This window comes from Cnephaeus nilssonii, assembly GCF_951640355.1.
Source record: "Cnephaeus nilssonii genome assembly, chromosome: 22".
In the NCBI taxonomy this organism is placed as follows: Eukaryota; Metazoa; Chordata; class Mammalia; order Chiroptera; family Vespertilionidae; genus Cnephaeus; species Cnephaeus nilssonii.
Window position 1 is genome coordinate 10,025,886 of NC_137093.1, and position 13,122 is coordinate 10,039,007.

The 13,122-nt window shown below is 38.9% G+C and overlaps 1 protein-coding gene across 5 annotated transcripts in view; it reads left to right on the plus strand.

The window, feature by feature from the left end:
* TMEM116 (transmembrane protein 116) overlaps positions 1 to 12,984 on the plus strand; it is a 57,325-nt gene extending 44,341 nt beyond the window's left edge. For all 5 annotated transcript variants that reach the window (XM_079763326.1, XM_079763325.1, XM_079763327.1 and 2 more), the window contains 3 exons: positions 1,232 to 1,376; positions 1,958 to 2,031; positions 2,779 to 12,984. In XM_079763326.1, the coding sequence (XP_079619452.1) occupies positions 1,232 to 1,376; positions 1,958 to 2,031; positions 2,779 to 2,985 (426 nt within the window). In that variant the 3' untranslated portion in view covers positions 2,986 to 12,984. The remainder of the gene's footprint in view (positions 1 to 1,231; positions 1,377 to 1,957; positions 2,032 to 2,778) is intronic.
* Positions 12,985 to 13,122: the final 138 nt, after the last annotated feature.

A 13,122-nucleotide genomic window follows, 5' to 3' on the forward strand; every position in this document is an offset into this window, starting at 1 on the left:
CTGTGGGGACTCGCTGTGTTTATAACTGTGTGTTGGAGACACACTTATGGTGCAGGACTTGTTTCAGTGGGGCTTTGGTGATCACTGAGTCCGCCTCCTGAATGTGTCACTTATGGATGTGAGGAGTTGAAGTCTGTGTCTCACACTGACCACTAGGTACACTGGCTTCTGGATCTCCAATGGGGTGCAGGTCAGCTACTGTCTGAGGCCACCCTGCAGGAGCTACAGGAGAATTCCAGTCCTCTCCTCCCTGCTTGGGATTTGGAGATTTTGGAGCTGTCTGAACTGGTTGCTAGGCTTAGTTGTAGTTTTGAAATTGTTGTGCATGGCCGCAGTTTAGGTGTTTACCTACGCCGCCATCTTGGGTTCTCCCCCAGTATAGAATACTTTCTAATATAACCTCTAATAAAGGGTTTTATAAGAGGGTCTGGTTAGATTTTTAAAAAAATATATTTTATTGATTTTTCACAGAGAGGAAGGGAGAGGGAGAGTTAGAAACATCAATGAGAGAGAAACATCGATCAGCTGCCTCCTGCACCCCCCCCGCCCACTGGGGATGTGCCCACAACCAAGGTACATGCCCTTGACCAGAATTGAACCTTGGACCCAGTGGTCCGCAGGCCGACTCTCTATCCACTGAGCCAAACCAGTTAGGGCAGATTTTTTTTTTTTTAAACCTCACCCCAGGATATTTTTTCATTGAATTTTAGAGAAAGTGAAAGAGAAAGGAAAAGACAGAGAGAAATATTGGATGTGAGAGAATTGATTGGTTGCCTCCTGCACGCACCCTGACCAGGGCCCGAGTCGGGAAGGAGCCTGCAACCAAGGTATGTGCCCTTGACCAAAACCGAACCTAGGAACCTTTGGTCCGCATGCTAATGCTCTATCCACTGAGCAAAACTGGCTAGGGCATAGATCTTAATAGTAATTTTATTTCTCATGCATATTGTGATCAGTCTCAGTGAGAAAACATCCTGAGGGTTATTGTTAAGGTTCATGTTTTGAACATGGTAACCACAAGTTTGGCTAATATCTATTTCCCTATCCAAGCAAAAGTTCATTCTGAAGATAATTTTCTCTCAGAAAAAGCCTGGTCTCAGATAGTAAAGACAGAGGAATGGGCTTTTCCTGCTATTAGATCCTAAGAGAATGATTCTTCTAAAATTATAGGAGGATAGACCTGGGAAGTTACTAAGTCTTGGGCAAACTATTCACTGCTGTACCCGTCTAGGTCTTACTCATCCAAGCCCAGACTCTGTATAAGAAGTTTGTGAAATCAACTGGCTTTTTGGGAAGTGAACAGTGGGCAGTGATTCACATTGTAGAGCAGCGAGTACGCTTCTACCCAGTGGCCTTCTTCTGCTGCTGGGGCCCAGGTGGGTATCTTACTGGAAAGAGCTGGGCAATGAAGAGGGCATTATGGGGTTTTGATCAAGCAAAGAGGTCTCACCAAGAAGGACTACTGCAAATTCCTGTCCAGCTTGTAACATTTGAGTTGTTCCCACTCATGTTTTCCAGTTTTTCCCAACCTCCTTAAATTCTTCTTAAGTTTTGCAAGTTAAGATAGACATGTGATGCAACCTGATATGAGAGGAAATGTCCTGACAGAACTCAGAGATACTAATACCTGTCCTTCCTGCTACATAAAGTTGTAGCAAGGATCAGATTGAATAATGTTTATAAAAGAGCTTGATAAACTTGAAAATGTTAAAAAGTGTGACTATCTTCCTGTAGTATGTTTTGCCACCATTGCTACACTAATAATCTGTAAAGTTTAATCACTGAGGAGTAAAAATTGGAGACCCAAGGCCCCAGTGGTTTACATAACTGCTTAATCTTACTGCTGGTCTTCATTCTGCCTATAGCTTCCATTCTAACAATGCTTAGGCATGTATACTGAAGAATTTTATGCTCAGGTAGCCAGGGCTGACAAGATTTATACTTTGTGTTTTCATAGCTGTCATTTTGATGATCATAAAGCTGATTGAGCCACAGGACACCAAGCTTCACATGGCCCTCTATGTACTTCAGGTAACACCTTCAACATCTAGCATCTCTGTTCTCATGCCCTCTTTTCCTATTCTCTTATACTGCCATAACTCTGTAAGCAAAAAATTTTTCCCATCAGGGTATTTCTACATTGCAAAAGAGAAAATATATTTAGTTATGAAGGATGTGAAATTTTCCTCACAGATGTGATAGATACTTTGTGAAAGTGCTTCCATGCATTTCAGAGCATATTTATGCCTGGTTAACTTCATTTTATTGATGTGTGTTTAAGGGATGAGTAACGAAAACAAACAAACAGATGTTCTTATGAAGCACTAGTAATGACATGATTCTCTCCCGTCCAGAGTGAATTGAATGGGATAAATGAGCTATTCTAGGTGAATGGGGAGGTAGTAAAGAAATGGGACAATTCTCTTTCTTCTTCCTTTATCAAATTTAAGAAGGTTCTTGGGCTGACTAAGCTGATAGGGCAGTTTTCTCAATCCTGATCTGGAAATGGGGCAATAAGGAGGGGCATTGAAACCACTTCATTGTCTTTATGTAAACACTAAAAAATATGACCAACTCTCTATCTCAATCATCCATGACAAGGTACAGTGTAAAGAGCGAGTTCAGGAGAACTAGAAAAATATTAAAAACTGATGCCAGATCTTGAGGTATGGGTTAGAAGAAATATAACAATGCTTTATAAATAAGGGGAATGGGAACTATTTCCTGGATCTCTGAAAACCTGAAGGATGGGCTCCATCACCCCTTCATCTCCTCCAGGCTCTAACAGCATCATCCCAGGGTCTGCTCAACTGTGGAGTATATGGATGGACACAGTACAAGTTCTTTCAACTAAAGCAAGAAACTCGGCGTGATGCAGACACCCAGACACCATTATTATGCTCACAGAAGAGATTCTATAGCAGGGCCCTAGATCCATTGGACTCTACCCTTGCTTTTGCTACCAGCACCTCCACTACTTTTTGAAACTAGTACTGGGATATAGGAACTGCAGTTATTCCACACTAAAGGGTTGGAAAAAGTGTTGGGAAACATCTTTAGTCTTTTATAATCATGCCTTACACTACGGAAATGAAAGGGAATATAGTGCCATGGTTTAGTAGCCATTTTAGGTGAATTGGGCAGGATCTTTTCATTATTTTCAGATTCACTAGTGATTCTTAAAGTCTTTGTTCAAGGAGATGAAGCCACTTTCCATCTAAGAGAAGGACTTATTACCTTGGTGAATATTAGACTTGTCTAAGTCTTTTCTTAGAAAAAAATTAATTATAGTTTATTATTTATACACTAGAAGCCCCATGCATGGATTCATGCTAGAATGGGCTTTCCTTTCCCTGGCTGCCAGCACTGCCTTTCCACTCCAGCCCAGCCCCTTTCCACTCAGGCCCCGGAGCCGCCTCTTTCTGTTCTGGCCCCGCCTTCCCACGCTGCCCAGAGGCCCTGAGAGACCAGAGGTGGGGCAGAACTCCTCCATCGTCGCTATGGTGACGACGCAAGCATCCTGCCCTTGTCACTTGGTGCCTGTGTATGCAAATTACTGCCATCTTTGTTGGGTTAATTTGCATATCACTCCTGATTGGCTTGTGGCATAGTGGAGGTACAGTCAATTTACATGTTTGTCTATTATTAGGTAAGATGCCACTTCCAGGCTCTCTATTCCATGGTTTCAAGTGAAGTAGGGTGGCATGCAACAGTTTTCTCAGATGTCATTGCTATTTCTGTCTCTGAGGTTGGACAAAGAAAGTTTCTGTTCTTTGAAGAGGTTTGATAACTCAGAATAAGCAAGGACAACAACTATGAAAAAAGTGACAGTGAGATCCTCAGATACACCATAGTCTAGTCTCATATGTTCAGTGCCATTCTAAGTCTTGACAATAGGGACCATCCTACTCTAGAAAATTAAAGCCAGTCTTTTGAATTTACAGGGGATAATAAGATTTAAGAGAAATCATGACTAGAGGAAACTCTAGGAATCAAAAACTCTAAACTATCCTTTACAAGTAGAAGTCCTGAGAAGGTTTAATAGTGCTGAAAATTGAATTAGGTTTAACCATTTGAACTTGCCATTTTTGTAGGTGAGAATGGTCTAATATCAATTTTACATGGTTCAACTTAACAGAGCTAAATATGTTTATAGATAAATGAATGAATAAATGAATGAATGACTAGTAAGTAGAAATTGAACCTTTTGGGGGGAAAAAGGATTCCTAGACTAGATCTTTATTTATGGGTTGGAATGTCTAATCTGTTTCTTCTTGAATCACGTAACAAGTAATGTTTGATCGCTCTAGTTAAGTTATGAACAAATCCAATCTGAGGCTTGTTCTATGATGCCAAAACAAAGGGGAAAGTCAGGTGGACAAAACTGACTGGAATGATAAAATATCTGGAACTCATAATCATATGATTCTCACCTGATAAATTCATTGGTCTGTCCAATGCAAAATCCTTAAGATTAAAGAAAATCAACACAGGAGGTTACAATGGGGGATTTGATAGGATACTCTGAAAAGGAAGTTCCAGAGAGTTTTCCAAAGGAGCTCTCCATAGGAATTTTAGGGAGCTCAATAATAGCTCTTTAGATTTTAGGCCATGAGTTTCAGCCTTACTATGGAGGTTAACATGGCCTTGTTCTGTTAACATTACATCTTGAGACTTCTCATTGCCCCAAAGCTCTGGAGAGCTGATTTCTGGGTAGCACAGAACAAGAAAGATTGCCTCACCCAGGGAGCTACTTTTACCTTTTTTTTAATTTAAAAACTAACAAGCATTTGGCATATAGAAAGACAGATGGAAGCAAGAAAGTATTCCCATCTCCATAGACCTTGAGGGACACCAGAACTAAGGAGTCAATTCCTTAAAACATCCTTTTAGTATTACTTCATATTTGGATTAATTACCAGAAAGATGGTAATTACCAAATATTTGTTAGATTTGTTCATTTTGCTTTTGCAAGATGAATCTTTTGCATTGACACTGGTCTTAAATCTTCTATGGATGTAGGCAAACAAAAGAATAGTGGAAACGAGAAGTAATAAAAGGCTAAGAAAGACCCAGGTTAGGCTGATCAGTATTTTGTCATACTGAGAGTCAGAGGGGACACATGAAACTGGGCCACTATTTAAACTGCACCCCATAACCCTTGGATTCGCATGGAGGAGGTACGTAGACATAGACACAGTGGCAGTTCTTAAAATTGTTGCAAATACCCCTCCCATGACACTAGGTCAGGTTACAAGCATAGTGAAATATAGTGGTATCTTAGCAGGTTTGATTTATACAGATCTTCTGTGGACCACCTTCAACAACTTCTCATTAGCCCTGTCTGTGGCTTAAAAAAACATCTCTGCATCCCAACACCATGTGACCTGCATGAGGAACCAAGTATTTGATGTTTTTCAATATGTGGGAACTTTTAGATGTTTTCACATAGCAGCCTACCACATTTTATATCACACCTGCTAAAGACCTTAAAAATCCCTTTAGATTCACTGCCACAGTTTCTAGACCTGTCCTGTCTCTCTTGGTATTCATGTGATGATAGCAACTTTTCTGAGCAACCTCTGTGCTCTTTCCAGAGATTTTAACACACTGATTCTCTAGGCTTTGCTACCAGCCCTGATAACAATAACCTTGTTATTTGCCAGGGGCACCATCTTACGTGTAGGTATTTATCTGCACTATGTCTGCACCTTGCTTGTAGGTATGTGTCTGTAATGGAGGTACCATTACAGTATTCTTGGAGATCTGAAGCAGCAAGGTGTAGTTGCCTTTAGAAGTCAGCAGTTCTTGCAGCAGGATCCAAATGTACATACTGAACCCTTCAACCAGCATGAGGGCAGACAACAGTGATTGTTTGGACAATCAAGGACACTGCCATAATCACATTCTTCTCCTTCTTCCACTCTTTTATTCCCACTATATGAGTTTCCAAAGGAGCTTTGGAACTAAGTTTTATGAAATAGGCAGTCCCATCTGTGCTTATGTAACAGCTGGTGGAAATAGTGAAGCTGCAGTTGCTGAGGCCCATATTTACAGTAGTAAGTTTATGTATAATTCAGAGGTCTGGCCATGACATCTGCAGGACACATGGTCATGCTTCATTCTCAAGTAGTGGCCACACTCATGAACCATGAGAGTTGTGTAATGTGGCATATCTTCATGAGAGAAAGATTCAAAACCGGTTGCATTCTAAGTAGTGTAGATATCACTGAGAAATGAATGGTCCTGGTACTTCCCAAGACTTTGGCCAATAATCATCATCATGCTTCACCCTTCTCAAAATATGCTAGTCTCTCCAGAAGTGAAAAATTTGAAGTACTCCCTGCACAGTCAGGGAGGTGTTCATTAGGTTTCTCTCTGTCCATATGTCTAGTCTAGTAACTATTGCTTTCACATTTAGCTCCTTCATGTACCTGTTGACCAGGACATGGGCATCCATTATATCCTATTGTCTTGGTAACACTATTCTTTGGAATTGCTTATTGTCAACAACAATAACATTTTAACATACTTGGGAAATGTCCACATTTGGGCATAGTATCTGAGGAGGGTCCTATTCTGCTCTGAAATTGTGAAGTGGTTAAGAGCTCATCTTTTTTATCTTCACAAGACCTGATTTTAAAGATAGGCTATAAATGATAAGCTCAAAAGTCTTTGAAGTATAGTCTTGATGTGAAAGAATGCCATGTAAAGTCAAGATTCTCTTTAGCCCTGAGCAAGTGCCGAAAGTCGCAAGAGAATCCAGATCACCCTCTGAATACCCAGTCATCCTGAATAAAAGGCATGCCCAAGCCCAGTTTTCTATTTTGAAGTGTATAAATAGGGAAGTTCTTGACAAATAATCCTTTCTTTTGATTCAAATTAATAATATGCCATTTTCCTTGTACGAGCAGATAGGTCATAGGCCACATCTTCTGCTTTTTCTTCCAATTGTCTGAACATTGTTAGATTCTTAGGGATGAGTATCTCCTAATAAAGATGCATCCCTTGAAGTATAGTTACTACTAGCTATAAGATGACATGTAGTTTAATATGGGAAGAGCCCATTCTCAAGCATCCTACCTGGGAAGTTCTGAAAGAAAAATCACTTCAAATCTTATCTCTGACCAGTTGATATCATAGAAGAAAGGGCAGGGAAGAAGGCAAAGTAAATAATTGGGATTGTCATTGTCATGGCCCAAGTGAAATAGCTAGTGATCCCAGAACTCTGCATTCCCTGGAACCCAAATCTTTGTCTGAGACACAGTCGTTTGGCCAGACCTCAAAGCTATGCCAGTTTGGACAGTGTTATATTTCTCCCCAGTAGAATAACTAACACTGCCAGAAATTGGAAGGCAGTGCATACTAAAAGGACAGTTGCTCCCATCCCTGAGTATTATATGATGACAATTGCCTTGACTGTGTCTCTTCCTGTTGTGCTTTTACTTTGGGAGTGTCCTTACTTTGCAACCTCCCTCAAAGAACAAGTTTTAGTGATCCTTAGCTGTGCTCCTGCTATCTTTATAAAGGGGGTATACCAAGGAGAGGAAAATTTCAGAGGTCCAACCAGTACAGTGACCCAGAATCAAGCCCTTAGAAAAGAAAAAAACTGCATAACTACTTTCCCTCAGTCCCTGTTCTCCTGGAACAGCCTTCTCCTGTCATCTGTTACTCTTTTGAGTCATTGAAGCTAAAGGTTCCAGAGTAGGGGTTTGTGGATCTTTGGGTAGGTCACAGACCTCTGCTGTCCAATGCCTTTTGCACCATTTCCTACTCTGTACCATACAGCCCATTTCAAACCTCTGATCCTTTTCCCTTTTTCCTCTATTATTCACAATATATATACTTATTTGCTCAATCCTAGAATATATGTAAATTATTTTTAGAATAACTAACCCTGCCTCTGTAAAAAGCAAATATATGAACTAGAGAACAATGTTTGTGTTCAGTTATTTTTGTCTTCAGCCTTCCAGTATGAGGTCAAAATAATGTTCGTCAAAATTATTTAGGTTAGTACTTTTCCATCTAGACCTATTCAATGTGGTTATATTATTCATTTTTATTATAGTATGGCTCATATATTATAGCTTGTATTTCCTTTTGGTTTGTAAAATGTTACCATGATTCTAAGTCAGTACTATAGAAAAAAATGTACTCCAAGTATATCTCCTTGAGTCTTTAACCTGTTGCCATGTCCTCATTCTTTCCATCCAGATTCTACTCACCAATCTCAATAGTATTGAGTTTATTTTTTTAAATTTCTTTCTGCAAATTAGCAGATACATGTATATTTTCTTTTACCCCTTCTTATGTAAATGTAGCAGGACGTTTTACACTTTTCTTTTTAAACTTACATTTTAATCTTATAAATCACTTCATAAAAGTTTATAGAAAGCTTTCTCATTCTTCTTTACAGCTGCATAGTACTCCATTTTGTGGATATACCTTAATTTTTTCAATCATTCTCTTGTGTATGTGCTTTTAGTTGTTTACATTGTTTTGAAACTACACACATGCATCAACAAATAATCCTAGAAATGGGAAGGCAGTGCTAACTGCTTTTGTAACTTTGTTTGATATTGCCAATCCCCTTTCAGAAGGGTTTTTCCAGTTTGCATTCCCACTAGCAATGCATTAGTGTCTGTTCCTGCACAGTCCAAGCAACAAAATATGTTGCTATGCCACACATTTTAATTTTCACCAAACTGGTAGGTGACAAATGGCATTTCAGTGTTAATTTGTATTTTTCTAATTTGAATGATTTTGAACATGTTTTAATATGCTTAAGGGCCATTTTTATATTTTTAGTTTGGGTCAAATGGGGTTTTAGTATTTATTATCTGACTAGAGGCCCAGTGCATGAATTTGTGCATGGATGGAGTCTGGCCAGCCTGCCCCGGATTGGGCTGGTTGGGCTGGGCCGGCCAGGCGGAGGGGCCACGGGCAGTTGGCCGGCTGGCCCCACCCCCTGGTCAAACTCCTGGTCGAACTCTCGGTTGAGCGGACAATTTGCATATTAGCCTTTTATTACATAGGATAGTGATTTTAGTTTGTTTTTCTGTAACATTTGATCAGGGAAAGAGTGTTTTCAGGGAAGAAAAATTGATACACAAGGCTCCTGGAATTGGACAGAATGTTTATGAATAGAGCTCTTCCTTTTGGTTTTTCTACCAGTAAGCTTCTAGCACCTGAACATTTCTATATTTTTAAATAATTGTCTGTTCATGTCTTTTCTTCTTTTTCTATCAAACTTTTGGTATTTTCTTTCCTCAGCTTCCCCTTCCCTCAGCTTCTTTGGGGAATAATTCACAAATAAAATATATGTATTTAAAGTGTACAACCTGATAACTTGATATATGTGTATATTGTGAAATATTTATTGTGAATATAAATTTTCCAAAAGGCAAGGAACTACAATAGTTAAAATAATTTTGGAAAAGAATAACATGGGAGGAACCACTCTAGTCAATTTTAAGGCTGTGGTATTGGTGATGAGACACATAGATCAATGAAACAGAATAGAGAACCCAGAAATAGAGAATGCATACATGTATGGCCAATGGCTTTTTTACAAAAGGGCAAAAATTTGGGTGAAGAAAGGACAGTCTTTTCAATCAATGGTACTGGAAAGTTTGGTATATATAGTAAAAAAAAAAAAAAAAAAAAAAAGAACCTCAACCTAAACTCCACACTTTATAAAAAAATCACCTCAAAATAGATCGTAAATTTAACTGTAAAATATAACATAAAACTATGAAACTTTTTAAGAAGAAAACAGAACATTTTTAGGAGCTAAGGAGCTAAGGCTTGGTAAAGAATTCTTAAACATGACACCAAAAACATGATTCATAAAAGAAAACTCCATAAATTGGATTGCATCAAAAGTAAAAATCCTTGCTTTGTGAATGACTTTGTTAAAAGGATGAGAAGACAAGCTATGGAGGGGGAAAAATATTTGTAAACCACTTATCTGATTTAAAAAATATATACTTAGAATATATAAAAAACTCTACTTCTCACCGATATCAAAGCAAATAATTTAATTAGAAAATGGGCAAAAGACATGAAGAGACATTTCACTGAAGAGGATATATAAAAGTTATATAACTATGTGAAAAGATACTCTGTAACAAACACTGTCCAAAAATGTGTATTGGAGATACCAGCAGAGCAGCCACCTCTTATGTGTGATTTTCATGGGTACATTGGTTGGTAACGCCAGGCCCACACTCTTCTCTGGATGGCCTGGACATATTGGTATCCTAAAATTGTGCCAGTTAAAGACTAGGTATCCTAAAAGTTTCCCCTGTGTTAGAAAATGACTTACATGTGTCTAGTGCCCACTTCTGTTTGTTCATTCTGATACACCCAGGTTCAAGAGTAGATGAACTAGAATTACTTGTTGAATGAATAAATTACTCCCAGGTAAGGATCTGTCTCATAGCATTTAGCTCCTTTTCTCCCCAGTAGATTCTAGAAGTAGAATAATTTTCCATAATAGTACATAAGGTGCCTATTTATGGGAAGTGTTAGGGAAGACTCATCTTCCCATTGCAAAGTAATCTTCTGGAGCCATGATCTATATATATAAAAGCCTAATATGCTAAGTGTTTGATTGATTGGTCGACCGACAGGTCGCTATGATGTGAACTGACCACCAGGGGACAGATGCTCCGACTGGTAGGTTAGCTTGCTGCTGGGGTCCGGCTGATCAGGACTGGGTGCGATGGGGCCAGACACTCCCTGGAGCCCGCCCGCAGTCCCTCCCGCAGTCCCTCCCCGGCCACTGACCCTAGTCGGCCCCAATCGGCACTGGATGAGATGGCCCTGATCAGCCCTGATTACCGGTCAGACGGAGGGTCCCCACCTGTGCACGAATTCGTGCACTGGGCCTCTGGTACATTTATAATGGGAGGGAGTGTAATAAAGGAGCTCAAAAAAGTTGACAGCTTTGTCTAGAAGCAGGGTGAAAATTACTTTTAAAGTTGTTCAGCACTTTCATTGATGAAGGAAAATAATTGCTTTTTTTTTTTTTTTCCTTCAAGAAAACACTTCAGTCCTGGCTGGGTGGCTTGGTTAGTAGAGCATCATCCTATATACCAAAAGGTGGTGGCTTTGATTCCTGGTCAGGGCATATACCTAAATTGTGTTCTATCCCCAGTCAGAGTACATATGGGAGGCAACGGATCGATGTTTCTCTCTCATGTTGATGTTTTTCTCTCACTCTTTCTCTGTCTCTTCCTTCCTCTCTCAAATAAATAAAAACATATCATCTGGTGAGGATTAAGAAAAAAACAACAACACTTCAGTGAGATTACAACCCACCCAAAATGACAAAATTCTACTTAAAAATGAAGTTTTGAGCTCACAACTAACTATACTCAATAGTGAAAAACAAAGTTTTTCCTCTAAGATCAGGAACAAGACAAGATGCCTACTGTTACCACTTTTATGTAACATCATATTGGAAGTCCTAGCCAGAGCAATTAGGCAAGATAAAAGGCATCTAAATTGGAAAGAAAGAAGTAAAACTGTCACTACTTCAGGTGACATGATATTATATATAAAAAATCCTAAAGATTCCAGCAAAAACTGTTAAAATGAATAAATTAAAACTAATAAATTCAGTTAACTTTCAGGATACAAAATTAATATAAAAATGTTGCATTTCTATACACTAATAACAAGCTTTCAGAAAGAAATTAAGAAAACAATCCCATTTATAACTGCATCAAAAGGAATAAAATACCTAGGAATAAATTTAACCAAGGAGGTGAAAGACTGTACACTGAAAACTGTAAGACATTATAGAAAGAAATTGAAGACATAGTAAATGAAAAGATTTTTTTTTTCATGGGTTGGAAGAATATTGTTAAAATGGTCATACTACCATAAGAAATCTACAGATTCAGTATAAACTCTATAAAAATTCTAGTAATATTTTCACACAAAACAACAAACAATCCTGAAATATGTGTGGAACCACAAAAGACACCAAGTAGCCAAAACAATCTTGAGAAAGAGCAAAGCTGGAAGCATCACTTCCTGATTTCTAATTATATTACAAAGCTATATAATCAAAACAGTATGGGCTCTGGCTGGGTAGCTCAGTTGGTTAAAGCATGTCTTGATATGCCAAGGTTATAGATTTGTTCCCCTATCAGCACATAGGTGAATCAACCAGTGAATCCATAAATACGTGGAACAACAAATTGATGTTTTATCTCTCTCAATAAATAAATAGATTAATAACTGAATAATTTAATTAAAAAACCAATATGGTATTGGTATAAAAAGAAACACATAGATCAATGGAACAGAATAGAGAGCCCAAAAATAAACCCACACATGTATGGACAATTAATTTACAACAGAAGAGCTAAGAATACAATGGGAAAGGGACAGTATCTTCAATAAATTGTGTTGGGAAAATTGGACAGCCACATGCAAAAGAATGAAACTGGACCACTATCTTATACCATACACAAAAATTAACTCAAAATGAATTAATGATTTGAATGTAAGATCGGAAACCATAAAAGTTTTAGAGGAAAACATTGGTGGTAAGCTCCTTGACATCAGTCTTGGCAATGATTTTTGGATATGACACCAAACACAAAGGCAACAAAAGCAAAGTAAGTGGAACTATGTCAAACTAAAAAGCTGCTGTACAGAAAAAATGAAAAGGCAACCTATTTGTCAATCATATACCTGATAAGGGATTAATACTACACACACACACACACACACACACACACACTCACACACTGAGTGGCCAGATTATTATGATCTCTGAACGCATAATAATCTGGCCACTCAGGATATATCCTATATAATAAAAGGCTAATATGCAAATTGTCCCTCAACCAGGAGTTTGACCAGCAAGCAGGCTGGCCAACTGCCCATGGCCCCTCTTCCTGGCCAGGCTGGCCCGACCCCACCCATGCACGAATTCATGCACTGGGCCTATAATATCTATACTAATAAAAGGGTAATATGCTAATTAGACCGGGAGACCTTCTGGATATCCATTCCGGACAAAGCCATGGTGGCGGGGCCGAGGCAGAGGTGGTTAGGGGCGATCAGACCAGGAGGGGAGGGCAGTTGGGGGTGATCAGGCCA